The sequence below is a fragment of the Oncorhynchus kisutch genome, linkage group LG15, assembly GCF_002021735.2.
Source record: "Oncorhynchus kisutch isolate 150728-3 linkage group LG15, Okis_V2, whole genome shotgun sequence".
In the NCBI taxonomy this organism is placed as follows: domain Eukaryota; kingdom Metazoa; phylum Chordata; class Actinopteri; order Salmoniformes; family Salmonidae; genus Oncorhynchus; species Oncorhynchus kisutch.
Genome location: NC_034188.2, coordinates 19,111,905 through 19,130,526, shown reverse-complemented (window position 1 = coordinate 19,130,526; position 18,622 = coordinate 19,111,905). Strand labels below are relative to the sequence as shown.

The following is an 18,622-nucleotide window of genomic DNA, read 5'->3' as shown; positions in this document are numbered from 1 at the left end:
TCCAGACCCAAATTCTAAACCAAGTAGGTTTTTATTACCAATTATTAATACCAACCATTTACAACAGACAGACAAGCAGTTATATATCCTCCCCTCACTGAGTTACTGCAATGTCTGACAATGTGCAGAACACTCACAGAATACACTCTTGCATAAACTGATCTTATTAAAAAATACATTTATTGACAATAGTACAGTTAGTATAAACAATGGAAAACCATGTCACTACATAATGGGTACATTTACAGAGGATCATTCTGTTGATATATTTATAAGCTACAACACTAGCTACATATGCCTGAACCCTGATCTAGGTCCCCTGGGACATAATGTGCTCTGCTCTTTTGTTCCACGTTTAATTAACCTAACTAAACTTTAATCGATCAAGTGAAATCAAATGTAAAAAAAATAAAAATAATAATAATGCTTTTGCAGTAAATTATCATGACATGATATAGCATAACCTCAGCCACTTATCTTTCAAATGAAAATGTACATCAAAATCATCCAAACTAAGATTGTTCAGGAATTCTCAATACCAGAGGTTGAGGTTGAACTCTGAGATCATCATCATACCACAGGTCTCAATACCAGAGGTTGAGGTGGAACTCTGAGATCATCATCATACCACAGGTCTCATTACCAGAGGTTAAGGTGGAACTCTGAGATCATCATCATACCACAGGTCTCAATACCAGAGGTTGAGGTGGAACTCTGAGATCATCATCATACCACAGGTCTCAATACCAGAGGTTGAGGTGGAACTCTTGAGATCATCATCATACCACAGGTCTCAATACCAGAGGTTGAGGTGGAACTCTGAGATCATCATCATACCACAGGTCTCATTACCAGAGGTTAAGGTGGAACTCTGAGATCATCATCATACCACAGGTCTCATTACCAGAAGTTAAGGTGGAACTCTGAGATCATCATCATACCACAGGTCTCATTACCAGAGGTTAAGGTGGAACTCTGAGATCCTCATCATATCACAGGTCTCAATACCAGAGGTTGAGGTGGAACTCTGAGATCATCATCATACCACAGGTCTCATTACCAGAGGTTAAGGTGGAACTCTGAGATCATCATCATACCACAGGTCTCAATACCAGAGGTTGAGGTGGAACTCTGAGATCATCATCATACCACAGGTCTCAATACCAGAGGTTGAGGTGGAACTCTTGAGATCATCATCATACCACAGGTCTCAATACCAGAGGTTGAGGTGGAACTCTGAGATCATCATCATACCACAGGTCTCATTACCAGAGGTTAAGGTGGAACTCTGAGATCATCATCATACCACAGGTCTCATTACCAGAAGTTAAGGTGGAACTCTGAGATCATCATCATACCACAGGTCTCATTACCAGAGGTTAAGGTGGAACTCTGAGATCCTCATCATATCACAGGTCTCAATATCAGAGGTTAAGGTGGAACTCTGAGATCATCATCATACCACAGGTCTCATTACCAGAGGTTAAGGTGGAACTCTGAGATCATCATCATACCACAGGTCTCATTACCAGAGGTTAAGGTGGAACTCTGAGATCATCATCATACCACAGGTCTCATTACCAGAGGTTAAGGTGGAACTCTGAGATCATCATCATACCACAGGTCTCATTACCAGAGGTTAAGGTGGAACTCTGAGATCATCATCATATCACAGGTCTCAATATCAGAGGTTAAGGTGGAAGTCTGAGATCATCATCATACCACAGGTCTCATTACCAGAGGTTAAGGTGGAACTCTGAGATCATCATCATACCACAGGTCTCATTACCAGAGGTTAAGGTGGAACTCTGAGATCATCATCATACCACAGGTCTCATTACCAGAGGTTAAGGTGGAACTCTGAGATCATCATCATACCACAGGTCTCATTACCAGAGGTTAAAGTGGAACTCTGAGATCATCATCATACCACAGGTCTCATTACCAGAGGTTAAGGTGGAGCTCTGAGATCATCATCATTCCACAGGTCTCATTACCAGGGGTTAAGGTGGAACTCTGAGATCATCATCATACCACAGGTCTCAATACCAGAGGTTAAGGTGGAACTCTGAGATCATCATCATTACCACAGGTCTAAGAGCTCTATCAGTGGATTAACTGCAACTGAACACCCTAAAATACTTCCCTAACTAGGGTTGTAAAAATCTGGTAACTTCCCCAAAACTCCTAGGTATTTCAGAAATCCTAATTGGAGGATTTCCTGCTTATTCCCCCTTGATTCCAGGAATCTTCCAACAGGCATTTCTGGAAAACCTGGGAATTTGGGAAAAAATTACATGATTTTTGTCTCTGCTACTCCAAGAGAAGAATGTTAAAAAGCAATATCTCTCTCACTGCTCATCCATATCAAACCCCATAAATTGGTTGTGAAATCAAGGTAGAGTTACAAAGTAGACATAATAAACTTTTTGGACACAAAACGAGAGGAGGAGAGGGGAGGAGAACCTTTAAATACTGATCAAGCTCCGACTTGGAGTAGAATATTAATGCAAAAAGCATGGACCATTTAAACACTGAAAGACCAGTTTAACTTAAATCTGTTGAATAATGTCATTAACTGTCACTTTCCCTGGGATATTATCCTGCAAAACATGTACGGTACATCTTATATGTGATGCTAAGAAACTATTCAGAAAACAGTGAAGGGACTAGCATCAAATGAGAAGGGCGACTCTAGGTGGCCTGTAGAGCATATTTTGTCAAGAAATGGCAAATTTCAAGACAGTTCAGTCCACCGTCTAGCAATAACAGACAAAAAATCTCCCAAAGGACTTAAGAAGATATGTAACACTTGCACACAAAAAATACAGCAATGCAGAAACAGTCTTTTGTACGGAATGTGATATCAAACACTGAACAAGCAATTCTCTTGTTCACTCCACTTCCATTTCATACAATCTTCACGACACGATTGTAAAAACGATTATGACGGCAACACATCCAAGTAATCAGAATAGAACATTTATAAAGACTAGTTAAACTTGTGTTCGATTAGATCACCAACAACACCTGTTGCAAAAACATTAAGACAAGAAGTCAAATAGAGCACAAACTGAATCATTAGTACCATTATGGAAAACACACATCAGATGAACATTTCAGAAATACCATTCACCAGATAAACATTTCAGAAATACCATTCACCAGATAAACATTTCAGAAATACCATTCACCAGATAAACATTTCAGAAATACCATTCACCAACAGTTATATCATATTTGTGATTGTACTAAATTGATATGCACACATAAAATGATGCATGTGCATATATATATGCCAAGAATTAAATGAATATTCTGTGTGTGCATGTTAGTATGTCTGTTTACGTTTGTACAGAATGTACATTCAGAATGTGGCCACTATTTAGAAGCAAATAAATGGTTTAGTGTACATGTCATTAATCCTGGATAGAGTTAGATTTAGAGTTAGTTTTTTCAGCAAGATTAGAAAATTGTCTGTGCTTGGCTAACAGGGTATTAATATTAGCATAGTGTGACCTACTGACCTTTCTACACGAAGACAATAGATTCCAACAGCAAACTTCCTGAATAAGCTGACTTACAGAAAAAGACATAGAAAGTTAGGCCAAAACCAAATACCAAGCCTTTCCACAGTTAGTCCATGACTGTAATTGTAATAGGAAATGCAAAACCTGTCATTTCCTGTCTTCTGTCTCTTCTTGTTGACTGTTGGAGATGCTTCCACACCTTTCTGACCAATCAGCCTTTCCTACTTGGTCACATCGTCATGGAGACGGACATCGATTTGATTTGATAATGAGCCCACCTCACTGCTCCAAGGCACATGACGATTAATACAGTATACTGCAGCTCCACTGGGAGAATGGCATGTGACTGAGGCACAGATGGCATGTAGCTGTATAAACAGATGTAGGATCTTAATTTGACCAGTATTGCCACAGCAAAATAATCCTGCAGCAAAAGGATTTGAACATTTAGTCCATAATATTGCTTGATCAGTGGTTAGTTTATTAGCTGGCCAAAATTAGGCTACATGAAAAGTGCAATACTGTTAATATAACCATGTGTTAGTGTGGGATTTCAGGGAATTTTTGTAAATCAAGAAGCTCATCTGCATTTCCTGCGGATCAGGAAAATCCTCAGCAACAAAAGAGTGATCAAATTAAGATCCTACATCTGTAGTGTATTTAGGGATAGCTGCTGTGTGCATGTAGTGTGTCTGTGTCTTGCCTGGGGCAGGGGCCACCAGGTGACCTTCTAGAGTCTGTGTGGATCCCTGATCTTTCTTTAACACTGGCTGGTCTTCTCTGGACCCTTGTTCTTCTTCTCCTGCTTGGCACGTTTGCTGAGGGAGTCCTGGAGCCTGCGCTGGCGCTCCACACTGTGCCACATTCCGTAGCCAAAGTAGATTAGGAAACCTGGAGGGAGGAAGACAGGGAGACTGAGAAGGCCTGGTTACAAAAGGGTTCCCCATCTGCAGGCCTGGGACGAGCCAGCAGGTGGACATCTAGATAGATTCACCGCAATGTGTTTGAGGCTTCAGAGATGTTGGAAGGCGGCACCTACCCACAGCCATCCATATGGAGAAGCGTATCCAGGTGTCTCCACTCAGCTGGACCATGAGGTAAACATTGACAAATATACTCAGGATGGGAAGAAATGGGATGAGTGGAACCTGTATGAATAGACAACAGAGAGTCTAACCATCCGTAACACAGCTTATTGTATCCTCCAACTGCTACCTGAGAGTCTGAAACTGACATGGTATGAAATCATTGTACATCATTTTTTGAAAACTGAGGGGTCATGGTACAGTAGGCTGATTCTGCCTAAAAAATATAGTCATCTGTATAGGTACCATGAAGGAGACCTTCCTGCTGGTTTGAGGCTGTTGACAGATGAGAACCACACAGCCAATGAAGACCACCAGGGATAGGGCCAGACAACACAGGATCCAGGTCTCCATGCGAATGATGGCATATCCATGGTAGGTGGTCAGAGCACTGATCACACACACCACCAACACTGTGGACAGACAATACACAGACTTAAATAATTATCTAAGGCAATGAGTTGTCCACCACTGGTGAGACAACATCAGATACAAACAACATTGTAAACATTTCAAATGGCCATCATGGAGTTTAAGAATAGATCAGCGATGCAATGCAAACCTAAGAGGCAGACCGCCATGTTGACCACAGAGGAGGACTGTTCTGTGGGTACGAGTGGAGGTTTGAGCACCGTCTGCAGGGTGGAACCTCCTTCCTTCAGCATGTTGATGTGGGACTCAGACTCCGTCAGCTCCGACTCCCCTTCTGGTGATGTCAGGCAATCCTTCTCCCTGTTACAGCCCGGCTTTCCATAGAGCAGGTCCGGCTGGTACCTGAAAGACACGACAGACACTTATTTTGTCTTATTTAGTTTCACAACCAAAAGACAGGAACATTAGTGGTTTGGCATCGTATTTGGTGGGTTTGCTATTACATTTCTTAGATGTAAAGGCCCTTGTTTAAGGGACCTGCGTAGTTCTGGTACCGGTTCCGACTGACATTTTCACTTAGAAATTGATCTGTGGACACCATAGATCGAAATGGCTTTGTCACGCCCTGGTCAAAGTATTTTGTGTTTATCTTTATGTATTTGGTCAGGCCAGGGTGTGGCATGGGGTTTTTGTAATTGTGGTGTGTTTGTCTTGGGGTTTTGGTGGTGGTATTGGGATTGTTACTAGTAGGGTTATCTAGCAAAGTCTATGGCTGTCTGGAGTAGTTCTCAATTAGAGGCAGGTGTTTATCGTTGTCTCTGATTGGGAACCATATTTAGGCAGCCATATTCTTTGAGTTTGTCGTGGGTGATTGTCCTTAGTGTCTTACTTGTACTCTCTGTTAGTTTGCACTAGATAGGCTGTTTCGGTTTTCATTACGTTTATTGTTTTGTTCGTGTATGTTCGTGTTTCTTTGTTTCATTAAATATGAATCTCAATCGACACGCTGCAGTTTGGTCCGACTCTCCTTCATCACCACTAGAAAGCCGTAACAGGCTTGCATTGAGCGGTAGCCCTGATTCTCACTGACACAGGAGTATGTCCACAGACAGAAGGGGAAACCCAGGCACGTCACCGGGGCTATAAAGCTGAAGCATTCATTTAGAATGTTTTCTCACCACCATTTAAGATAATGAGAGGAAGTCCGGTTGCGGGTAGTGGATTAGGATGGAACCAAGTGAAACTGGCCCAATATTCTGGTAATTTTCTCATCGATGAAACAGCTGATCTCAATACATTTTCTGTTCCCAAAACTACAATCTGTTACAACCAAAGTTTTATAGACTTGACACTTTACCAAAGTAAAAAAAATGGCATTGTTTAGAAGGAGGAAAGGGGGATACCTAGTCAGTTGTACACCTGAATGCATTCCACTGAAATGTGCCTTCCGCATTTAACCTGAATCAGAGAGGAGTTAAGGGCTGCTATAATCAACATCCACAGAACAGTGCCTTGCTCAGGGGCAGAACAGCTGTTTTTTTATCTTGTCGGCTTGGAGATTTGATCCAGCATTCATTTTGGTTACTGGCCCAAAACTCCTACCTACCAGGCTACCTGCCACCGAGCCCAAGGCCAAATTGAGTTTGTGCACATGCACAGTTCACAAGTGGAGGCGTTCTCTAATGGAAATATGCAAATACATGCTATAACGCGCTAATAGGATCTCGCTAGCTCGTTGCTTGGCTCTGCCCACCTCCTTGCTTGTTCTGCATACCTCCTTGCTTGTTCTGCCCACTATGACTCATTTGCTCCCACTGTAAACGTCAAAGATTAACTATCTTGGGTTAGTTATGAATACACTATATCCCGAAAAGTATTTGGACAGCTGTTTGTCAAACACATAATTCCAAAATCATGGGCATTAATATGGAGTTGGTCCTCCCTTTGCTATAACAGCCTCCACTCTTCTGGGATGGCTTTCCGCTACATGTTGGAACATTGCTGCAGGGACTTGCTTCCATTCAGTAATGAGCATTAGTGAGGTTGGGCACTGATGTTGGGCAATTAGGCCTGGCTCGCAGTCGGCGTTCCAGTTCATCCCAAAAGTGTTCGATGGAGTTGAGGTCAGGGCTCTGTGCAGGCCAGTCAAGGTCTTCCACACCAATCTCGATAAACCATTTCATTATGGACCTCGCTTTGTGCACAGAGGCATTGTTATGCTGAAACAGGAAAAGGCCTTTCCCAAACTGTAGCCACAAAGTTGGAAGTACAGAATCGTCTAGAATGTCATTGTATGCTGTAGCGTTAAGATTCCCGGGAACTAAAAGGCCTAGCCAGAACCATGAAAAACAGCCCTAGACCATTATTCCTCCTCCACCAAACATTACAGTTGGCACTATGCATTCGGCAGGTAGCGTTCTCCTGGCATCCGCTAAAACCAGATTAGTCTATCGGACTGCCAGATGATGAAGCGTGATTCAATTTCAATAGGTGAACAACAAGTGGCTACCTAGCTAATAATTACTCACAAGGATTCCTAAATCATTGCTAAGAATAATGAAAATCACTGCAGTTTCAGGTTTGTTGTATTGGTGATAGCTAGGTACCAAGCTAAAGCTATCTAGCTCCACCAGAAGTTGAGGTCCAACAAATGATGCTTTATTATCAACACGGTAATGTAAACACATCGTTTGTGGCCAGTGTTTGCTTGTTTGCAGACTTTTTTGTACAGCTTTGACAGTACTACTGACAGTAGTGGTGTCGCTTGGCTTGCACCTGCAAATTCAGAACACATACATTTTATAATAGAACTATGTTATTTGACGTGTCAAAATAAAACCTACTCAATGCGTCAAATTATTTGACGTGTATCTTTTTTGATATGCAAAGACCCAAATGGAGCTCCATAGTGAAACACATTATATTCCTACAGGTGGGCATTGTTTTTTCCTCTCCTCCTAGAGTCAACATGTGACACTGATACTTGAGTGCATTGCTTCCTGAGTACATGCTGATATTTACTCAAACGTTCTAAACATACTTGATTCATCTGGCTTTGTCATAATTTGGATGTTGTTCCGAAATACTTCCCGAAAGAAATGTAGGCTATGTTGACCAAGAAACACGCTGTTCTGTTTCTGTTTGGAGTCAAAGGGTTATTTCCCTGGAAGATATTCATCTGAACTTCATAGCCTACAACTCTAAACAGGATGGTGTGTTTCTTGAATCTCGATTTGAACGCAACGAAAGGTTGAGTAAACATCAGCGTGAACTCAAGAAGTTATTTCACTACTTCCACACAAAGGAAGCATTCAGACCGATTACATCATAGCTCTGATTCAATAACACAAGCTGCATATTACTCTAACAGGGTAATGATATTTGCTTTATTTTCCCCACAAGCACGGCTACCTACACTGCGGCTGTGTCAATTGTATCAAGTTCCTTCACCCCACTGAATCAAGCTGCCTCGCTATAGGTCTTAGGATGGATTGATAATAATTTAGTTATTTAGCATTAGCAGATGCTTTTATCGGAAGTGACTTTCAGTTACCACACATATTCAAGTTGTTCTTGAATCGCAATGGGATTTGGGCATGGCATTTCGAGAGAAAAAAAGATGTTCATTATTCTAGATGTTTATTTAAATGTATTTGGGTACATCTTCCCATTCTAAATCCACTAATATTGCAGCGTAGTGACTTTAAATCATTTTTACCATTATGATAACATTGTGCCACCAGTAGGAGTATTAACACCAATTACACATTTTAGGAAATTGAGGATTTTCTTAAATGGAGACCACATATGCTAAAATCTTAGGACCCTTTAAAATAATTTACTAAAGTGATATGGTTAATCATGTTGCTCACAATGTGACTGTCCTTCGTTTAAATTGAGTAACACCAATTACACTGTTTATTTAGACACCAAAATATCAGTGGAATCCTAAAATGTATGACATACTAAAAGGGTTTGATTAGCTAATCATTTTCTTTAATATAGACCCTTCCACAGATAGCAATGTGCCACTGGAGAGAATGCTCAATGTCTGTTTATATCTTTGTAATGAGTGATATTCAAGGTGGTAACAACAATAACATTAAATTAAGAGACATATTTATAAAAATATATACATATTTGAATAGCCTTTGTTCTTGTTTAAAAAATAAAATAATTGTTTCACCTTTATTTAACCAGGTAGGCTTGTTGAGAACAAGTTCTCATTTGCAACTGCGACCTGGCTAAGATAAAGCAAAGCAGTTCGACACATACAACAACACAGAGTTACACATGGATTAAACAAATGTACAACCAATAATACAGTAGAAAAACCTACATACAGCATGTGCAAATGAGGTAGGATAAGAGAGGTAAGGCAATACATAGGCCATGGTGGCAAAGTAATTACAATATAGCAATTAAACACTGGAATGGTAGTATGTGCAGAAGATGAATGTGCAAGTTGAGATACTGGGGTGCAAAGGAGCAGGATAAATAAATAAATACAATATAGGGATGAGGTAGATTGGATGGGCTATTTACAGATGAGCTATGTACAGGTGCAGTAATCTCTGAGCTGCTCTGACAGCTGGTGCTTAAAGCTAGTGAGGGAGGTAAGAATCTCCAGCTTCAGAGATTTTTGCAGTTCGTTCCAGTCATTGGCAGCAGAGAACTGGAAGGAGAGGCGGCCAAAGGAAGAATTGGCTTTGGGGGTGACCAGTGAGATATACCTGCTGGAGTGTGTGCTACGGGTGGGTGCTGCTATGGTGACCAGTGAGCTGAGATAAGGCGGGGCTTTACCTAGCTTCTTGTAACTAGGGGGCAGTATTTTCATTTTTGGAAAAATAACGTTCCCAAAGTAAACTGGCTATTTTGTCAGAACAAGATATGCATATAATTGAACATATAGAATATGCATATAATTGACGGCTTAGGATAGAAAACACTCTAAAGTTTCCAAAACTGTAAAAATACTGTCTGTGAGTATAACAGAACTGAAATTGCAGGCGAAAGCCTGAGAAAAATCCAATCCGGAAGTGACTCATGTTTTGAAAGCTCTGCGTTCCGATGCGTCCCTATTGAGCAGTGAATGGGCTATCAACCAGATTCCTTTTTCTACGTATTCCCCAAGGTGTCGACAGCATTTTGACGTAGTTTCACACATTTATGTTGAATAATGAGCGTAAGCGACTATATTGCGTAAGTGGTCACCTGATGGCTCTCAGAGTGATTATTGCGTAAAATACAGAGGTAGCCATTTTTCCTCTTGCTATCTAACTGGGAGTCTCGTGAGTGAAAACATCCGAAGCTCATCAAAGGTAAACGATTTAACTTGATTGCTTTTCTTGTTTTTCGTGACCAAGTTGCCTACTGCTAGCTGGACATAATGCTATGCTAGGCTATCGACAAACTTACACAAATGCTTGTCTTGCTTTGGCTGTTTTTCAAAATCTGAGATGACAGGGTGATTAACAAAAGGCTAAGCTGTGTTTCAATATATTTCACTTGTGATTTCATGAATATGAATATTTTCTAGTAATATTTATGTCCGTTGCGTTATGCTAATTAGTGTCAGATGATGACAACGATCCCGGACCCGGGATGGGTAGTTACAATAGGCTAGCAGAGACTTGTAGATGACCTGGAGCCAGTGGGTTTAGCGACGAGTATGAAGCGAGGGCCAGTCAACGAGATCATACAGATCGCAGTGGTGAGTAGTATATGGGGCTTTGGTGACAAAACGGATGGCACTGTGATAGACTGCATCCAATTTGTTGAGTAGAGTGTTGGAGGCTATTTTGTAAATGGCATCGATGAATAGGCTGCACAGTAATGTCTCTTATCGGTGGTGGTTATGATATCGTTTAGGACCTTGAGCGTAGGATCGTTTAGGACCTTGAGCGTGGCTGAGGTGCACCCATGACCAGCCCTGAAACCAGATTGCATAGTGGAGATTAGGTACGGTGAGATTCAAAATGGTCAGTAATCTGCAGCTTTCCAATCTATTGAAATCTCGGACGATACGAAAGAGAGGTTAACAGGCTAGTAATAGGGGTTGAAATAATTTTGGCAGATAATTTTAGAAAGAGAGCGTTCAAATTGTCTAGCCCGGCTGATTTGTAGGGGTCCAGATTTTGCAGCTCTTTCAGAATATCAGCTATCTGGATTTGGGTGAAGGAGAAGTCGGGGAGGTTTGGGCGAGTTGCTGTGGGGCTGTTGACCGGGGTAGGGGTTGTTATGTTTGTTCCTTATATAATGACAAACCGGGGTGTAGGTTTAACTACTTTTAATGAACATATACTTCAGCTAGAAAACTCCATGTTTAGCCATGCAAGGCATTCCTTAACCATCTGCCTAGCCTGCTGGGTAACGTAGTCTAAATGTTATTAACGCATAACAACACATCTTCTTTCCTTTAAAAGAAAACAACTTTTCTATGTAACTACACATGTCACATCACAGTTGTTTACTCACCCTGCATAACATGCAATTTTCAATTACACACATTTCTTTCCCACAATTTTTCTTTCTTAAAAAAATGTATATATTTTTTCAACTAAATATAGTCTGTCCAACAATACTCTATTGTGGTTCTATTTCTTTTCACATAAACCAAACATTCAGTGCCCCTTTTAATTTTTTTTAGCAATTCTCAATAAGCCTTTCAGGGGCTCGGACAGTCCTTTTTGGTCATTCTGCTGAAGTGCTTCCTGAAACAGTTGGACAGCGTTCATTGTCAGTCAGGGTGTTCTGACCGAATTGTCCATTTCTAAAGGCATTTGGCGCTTCAGCAGTATCCTCCTGATGATCCTCAGTCCCTTGAGTGAATGGCTGCAGCCTTAGATCCACTCTGTTTCGTCTCAGTTGTGATCCATGCTTCGTTTGAATCTCATAGGATCTCGGTGCAACTTCTCTCTGCACACACCCTTGCTGCATCCAGGTTCCTGTAGTGATGTCTCAGAGTCGTACACGATCTCCTGGTTTCAGTTCAGGTAAGTGTCTTGCACTTTTGTCATGTCGCTGTTTTTGTTTGTCTTTCTGTTTTTCCTTTGCGAGTTTGACTTTGTGAGCACCTCTGGGTGTTAGCAAGTCCTCATGGATGGGTAGGTTGGTTCTGATGCGACGTCCCATCAACATTTGTGCAGGTGAAAGTCCGTTCTGCAGCGGTGCGCTGCGGGAGATCATCAGATTTTTTAGGAAATGCTTCTTTCCATTGTGTGCCTTTTTCATCAGACCTTTGACAATTTTGACTGAACTCTCTGCTAAGCCGTTGGACCTTGGGTAGTTGGGGTGTTGTGTCGGAATCCCCAATCGTTAGCAAACGATCGGAATTTGGAACTTGAGAACTGCGGGCCATTGTCCGAGTACAGTTCAGACGTAACCCCATGTCTTGCAAACACTGATAGGTGATTACAGCTTTGCTGGAGGTCGTTGGTAGAGTTGCTACTTCAGGGTAGTTTGAGTAGTCGGTAACAACAATGTGACTTTTGCCATCGCAGTCAAAAAGGTCAACTCCAACTTTGTGGCATCATACTTTTTTTTTTTTTACCCCTTTTTCTCCCCAATTTCGTGGTATCCAATTGTTGTAGTAGCTACTATCTTGTCTCATCGCTACAACTCCCATACGGGCTTCGGAGAGACGAAGGTTGAAAGTCATGCTTCCTCCGATACACAACCCAACCAGCCGCACTGCTTCTTAACACAGCGCGCATCCAACCCGGAAGCCAGCCGCACCAATGTGTCGGAGGCTACACCGTGCACCTGGCAACCTTGGTTAACCCACTGTTCCTAGGCCGTCATTGAAAATAAGAATTTGTTCTTAACTGACTTACCTAGTAAAATAAATAAAAAGGTTTTTGAAGCAGTTTTCCAGTTCATGGGACCATTCCCATTCATTTTTCTGTTCCAGAAGACATCTGAGTGGAGCAGACTGTGCTGACAGTTGAGGTATGAACTTTGCAAGGTAGGCGATCATGCCCATGAAGCGTCTTACATCGTCCTTGTTCTTCGGGCGCTCCATGTTGTTGATGGCTGATGTTTTCCTCGGGTCTGGTTTGACTCTGTCCTCAGAAAGTACATCTCCCACGAAGGTAAGTGTTTTCACACCAAACTCGCATTTGTCCTTGTTTAGTTTTAGGTTGACTTTCCGTGTCAGGTACAGCACTTGTCTCACTCTCGCATCGTGTTCTTCTTTTGTGGACCCCCAGACGATGATGTCATCCTTCATAGTCTCCACTCCTGGAATGTGCTCGAAGATCATGTGGATTGTCTTGTGGTAGACCTCTGGCGCTGAGAGAACCCCATATGGTAGACGAAGAAATCTGTACCTGCCCTCAGGTGTGTTGAATGTGCATAGCCTTGAGCTTGCATCATCTAGCTTCATTTGCCAGAATCCTGATGAGGCATCAAGCTTACTGAACCACTTTACTCCAGCAAACTGCAACATTATTTCTTCTCTGGTTGGCAACTTGAAATGCTCTCTCTTGATTGCTTTGTTGAGATCTCTCGGGTCTAGACATATCCTGAGATCGCCGTTCTTTTTCACCACAATAACCAGTGAGCTTACCCAGTCTGTAGGTTCATCCATTTTTGTGATGACGTCCATCTTTTCCATGCGTCCGAGTTCCTCTTTGAGCTTTTTCCTCAGTGCAAATGGAACTTTTCTGCATGCATGCACAACTGGAGTCATTTTGTCATCAGTACATATTTTGTGTTCTCCTGGTAAACATCCAAGACCCTCAAAAACATCCTCATACTCAGCCAGTATTGATTCTTGGTCATTTTCAGTCTGTGATGTCACTACATACACTCTTTTCAACAAATTAAGCTTTTCACATGCATTGATTCCTAGAATAGGCTGTACATGCTTTTCCACAATCAGCAGCTGTGCTCTGAACTGTTTTCCTTTATGCTGTAAAGATACTATGCAGCTACCTTTGACTGGTACGTTCTCCCCAGTATAACCAGTAACCTTCATTTTCACCGGGTGTATTTTGCTCTTCACCTTCAGTGTTTTGTAGTCATCCAGCGACAACAGGTTTACCTGAGCTCCATTATCAAGCTTGAATGTTATTATAGTTTCATTCACAGTCAATGACACAATCCATTCAATCTTTACTGCATTGCATATTTCCACAGAATCAACAAAGAATTATTCAATCTCCTCCTTGACTGTGAACCTTTTTCTTTGTAGCCTCAGCTTTGCAGCATTTTGATAAATGATCATTTTCCCCACAGTTATTACATGATTTGCCATATGCAGGGCATTTTTTTGGCTTGTGGATAAATCCACATTTTCCACATGTAGTGTTTTGATTTCTCTCTTTTGCTTGTTTTTGTTTTGTAAGGTGTTGTGTGTGATGCTCCTCTCTTGTTATTGCGTACACTGACGTCTCATCCCTGCACAGCTCTTTAGCTTGTGCTCTGATGGTTTCAGCTGCTCAACACATATTCACTGCTTTATCCAAAGTTAAATCTTGCTCACACAGCAATCTCTCCTTGAGTCCATTATCAAGTATGCCACAGACTATCCTGTCTTTCACTAGTGAGTCTTTCAGATTCTCAAATTCACACGTTTTGCTCAGTGTGTTCAGCTCAGCCAAATACTGGTCAAAACTGACTCCCTGTTTCTGATCATGAGAGAAAAACTTGTGTCTCTCAAACGTGATGTTCTGGCTTGGTACACAGTACTCCTCAAATGTATCCATTAGCACAGTCAATGTCAAGTTTGCCTCGTCTTGCTGAAAGCTATTGTAAATGTCCAATGCATCCTCTCCAATAACATGCAGAAAAATGGAAGCTTTCAATTTGTCATCATCTCCCCCTGCACCACTGGATGCTAGGTAGATATTGAATCTCTGCTTGAAACGTTTCCAATTGTCAGCTAAATTGCTTGTTAACTGCATAGGAGTAGGAGGACTAAGCCTATCCATGACGGAGAACAGGAACAGTGTCCATTTCTCTTACTTCATTCAGTATGTTGCTCATCAACTTGCTCGTCAACAGATTCCAATGCAGCCTTGCTCTCGCTGCTGTCACTCTCACTGCTGCAGCTCATTGTCCTCGCTCTCGCTGCTGTCACTCTCGCTGCTGTAGCTTGTTGTCCTCACTCTCGCTGCTGTCACTCTCGCTGCTGCAGCTCGTTGTCCTCACTCTCGCTGCTGTCACTCTCGCTGCTGTCACTCTCGCTGCTGCAGCTCGTTGTCCTCACTCTCGCTGCTGTCACTCTCGCTGCTGTCACTCTCGCTGCTGCAGCTCGTTGTCCTCACTCTCGCTGCTCTCACTCTCGCTGCTGTCACTCTCACTGCTGCAGCTCATTTTCCTCGCTCTCGCTGCTGTCACTCTCACTGTTGCAGCTCGTTGTCCTCGCTCTCGCTGCTGTCACTCTCGCTGCTGCAGCTCGTTGTCCTCACTCTCGCTGCTGTCACTCTCGCTGCTGCAGCTCGTTGTCCTCACTCTCGCTGCTGTCACTCTCGCTGCTGCGGCTTGGTGTCCTCGCTCTTGCAAGCTAGCATCTTCGACTACTCACGTCACTTGACTTGTGGTAAAATGTTTAATTTTCGTTGCAGAAATGTGCAGAGTTACTCCTTTCTTTTCTCTGTCTCGTCATAGTGACTACCAATCTGACACCATGTTATGTTTGTTCCTTATATAAGGATAAACCGGGGCGTAGGTTTAACTACTTTTAATGAATATATACTTCAGCTAGAAAACTCCCTGTTTAGCCATGCAAGGCATTCCTTAACCATCTGCCTAGCCTGCTGGGTAACGTAGTCTAAATGTTATTAACACATAACAACACAGGGGTAGCCAGGTGGAAAGCATGGCCAGCCGTAGAAAAATGCTTATTGAAATTCTCAATTATTGTGGATGTCTTCGTTAGTGACAGTGTTTCCTAGCCTCAGTGCAGTGGGATGAGGTGCTCTTATTCTCCATGGACTTTACAATGTTCCAGAACGTTTTTGAGTTTGTACTACAGGATGCAAATTTCTGTTTGAAAAAGCTAGCCTTAGCTTTCCTAACTGCCTGTGTATATTGGTTCCTAACTTCCCTAAAAAGTTGCATATCATGGGGGCTATTCGATGCTAATGCAGAACCCCACAGGATGTTTTTGTGCTGGTCAAGGGCAGACAGGTCTGGAGTGAACCAAGGGCTATATCTATTCCTAGTTCTACATTTTTTTTAAATGGAGCATGCTTATTTAAGATGGTGAGGAAGGCACTTTTGAAGAATAACCAGGCATCCTCTACTGACGGGATGAGGTCAATGTCATCCCAGGATACCCCGGCCAGGTCAATTATAAAGGCCTGTTCGCAGAAGTGTTTTAGGGAGCGTTTGATAGTGATGAGGGGTGGTCGTTTGACCGCAGACCCATTACAGATGCAGGCAATGAGACAGTGATCACTGAAATCTTGGTTGAAAACAGCAGAAGTGTATTTGGAGGGTGAGTTAGTTAGGATGATATCTATGATGGTGCCCATGTTTATGGATTTGGGGTTGTACCTGGTAGGTTCATTGATAATTGTGTGAGATTGAGGGCATCAAGCCTAGATTGTAGGATGGCCCGGGGTGTTAAGCATGTCCCAGTTTAGGTCATCTAGCAGCACGAGCTCAGAAGATAGATGGGGGGAATCAATTCACTGTGTCCAGGGCACAGCTGGGGGCAGAGGGTGGTCTATAGCAAGCGGCAACGGTGAGAGGCTTGTTTCTGGAAAGGTGCATTTTTAGAAGTAGAAGCTCGAAATGTTTTGGTACAGACCTGGATAGTAAGATAGAACTCTGCAGGCTATCTCTGCAGTAGACTGCAACGGCGCCCCCTTTGGCAGTTCTATCTTGGCGGAAAATGTTATATTTAGGGATGGAAATTGGACATTTTTGGTGGTTTTCCTAAGCCAGGATCCAGACACAGCTAAGACATCCGGGTTGGCAAAATGTGCTAAAGCAGTGAATAAAGCAAACTTATGGGGGAGGCTTCCAATGTTAACATGCATGAAACCAAGGCTTTTACAGTTACAGTATTATTATTATTGGTTATTGATCGATGCAATATAATACATACTTTTGTTTATTTTCTAGCATTCAAAATGTTAGATAGAAATCTTTAAATCCCCAAAACTCTCATTACTACTGGGACAAGCCGATTTGCTTGCCCTTAGTACTTTAAGCAATGCATTAAGGTAAAGGTTTGAATTACTTGCATTGTGTTTCATAACTAATAAACAGTTCAGTATAGACAAAAACATGTATAATGTGCAACTATTTGTAAAACTATGTGCAACTATGGTTGCAAAGTCGAAAGACGCTAATGCCAACGCAATTCAAGAATGACCTATTTAGTATATTTGGCCTTTGTAGGAATCACACTCACGAAGTTGGTGTTTCCAGCACCATGCTCCCACCAACTAACCCACTGGAGAACATGTGTTTTTAATTAGATAGAAATGAAGCATAATAGTTTGGTTAATAGCTGCAACAGCCCTGGGGATGTGTCCAACCATCACTCACCTGAGAATGAGAACACAAGCAGCAACAAGGGAGTAGGCCAGAAGAGTTCCAATAGACATCATGTCTACTAAGGCTTTTAGGTCAAACAGGAAAGCCATGATTGCTGAGGAATGGGGATGAGACAGACACAAGTCAGATACAAACGTTCATTGTTCATACTTATTCATGACTAATAATGATTACATTAAGAGTTAAATGAACCAAAATACAACACAACCACAACCCCACTCATTACATCTTTATACAGCATATTACAGAGAATTACACAGTCATTAATAAAGCAGGTTCCTAATCTATTGTCCCAATGAACAGTAGAAAGTGTTTTGGTGATGCACCGCACAGTCCATGATTGCTATTACAGACAGTCACAGACACAGGTGTTTAGGGTATATGATGCAGGTGCCTTCAACCAAAAACTCTCTCAGGGTTCAAATGAAAACTAAGACTGGATCGCAAACGGCAACCTAGTCTGGGGAGTTGGTATGAGATAGTCTGGGGAGTTGGCTCAGCTCCCTCTCTTGTATCTTAGCACCTGATCACAGTAAGGGACTGATCACCTCTGCATGGTTCAAACATAGACCAGCGGTATGTCAGGAGGCGCTGCTCACAACAAACCCCAACCCCTACTATTCCTCTACCAGGCACTGTGTACTCTACTGGGTCTACACGCTGGTACCAGCTGCTCTCTGTGCCCGTCCCAAGACCCACTCCCACCTTAACATGTACTTAGCACCCTTTGTAAAATAGTTATTCTGACCTCAATGGGACTTCCTGGATGAATAAATATCACATAATAAATATAGAAGAAACACCTGCTGGCATCAAAGTCCCTCAACCCTGCACCCTGCAGTCAGCCATCTCACTGGGAGAAACCCTGCAGACAGCACTATATGTCTTAACCTTATAGCCTGATAACCTTATAGCCTGATAACCTTATAGCCTGATAACATGATACACTTAAAGCCCGATAACCTTATAGCCCGATAACCTTATAGCCTGATAACCTTATAGCCTGATAACCTTTAACCTTATAGCCTGATAACCTTATAGCCTTAGCCCTAGTCTCAGTGAGCAGAGTAGAGACACACCTATGGACTATACTGAACCTGGAGAAGCTTTCATCTATTA

General features: G+C 42.1%; 1 protein-coding gene across 2 annotated transcripts in view; it reads right to left on the bottom strand.

Moving 5' to 3' along the window:
- Window positions 1-12: 12 nt before the first annotated feature.
- The window catches only part of slc7a2 (solute carrier family 7 member 2), a 32,065-nt gene continuing 13,455 nt past the window's right edge, over window positions 13-18,622 (bottom strand). For both annotated transcript variants that reach the window (XM_020502083.2, XM_020502084.2), the window contains exons 8-12: window positions 17,495-17,597; window positions 5,178-5,389; window positions 4,862-5,028; window positions 4,570-4,678; window positions 13-4,421 (exon numbers count right to left, since the gene is read on the bottom strand). In XM_020502083.2, the coding sequence (XP_020357672.1) occupies window positions 4,291-4,421; window positions 4,570-4,678; window positions 4,862-5,028; window positions 5,178-5,389; window positions 17,495-17,597 (722 nt within the window). In that variant the 3' untranslated portion in view covers window positions 13-4,290. The remainder of the gene's footprint in view (window positions 4,422-4,569; window positions 4,679-4,861; window positions 5,029-5,177; window positions 5,390-17,494; window positions 17,598-18,622) is intronic.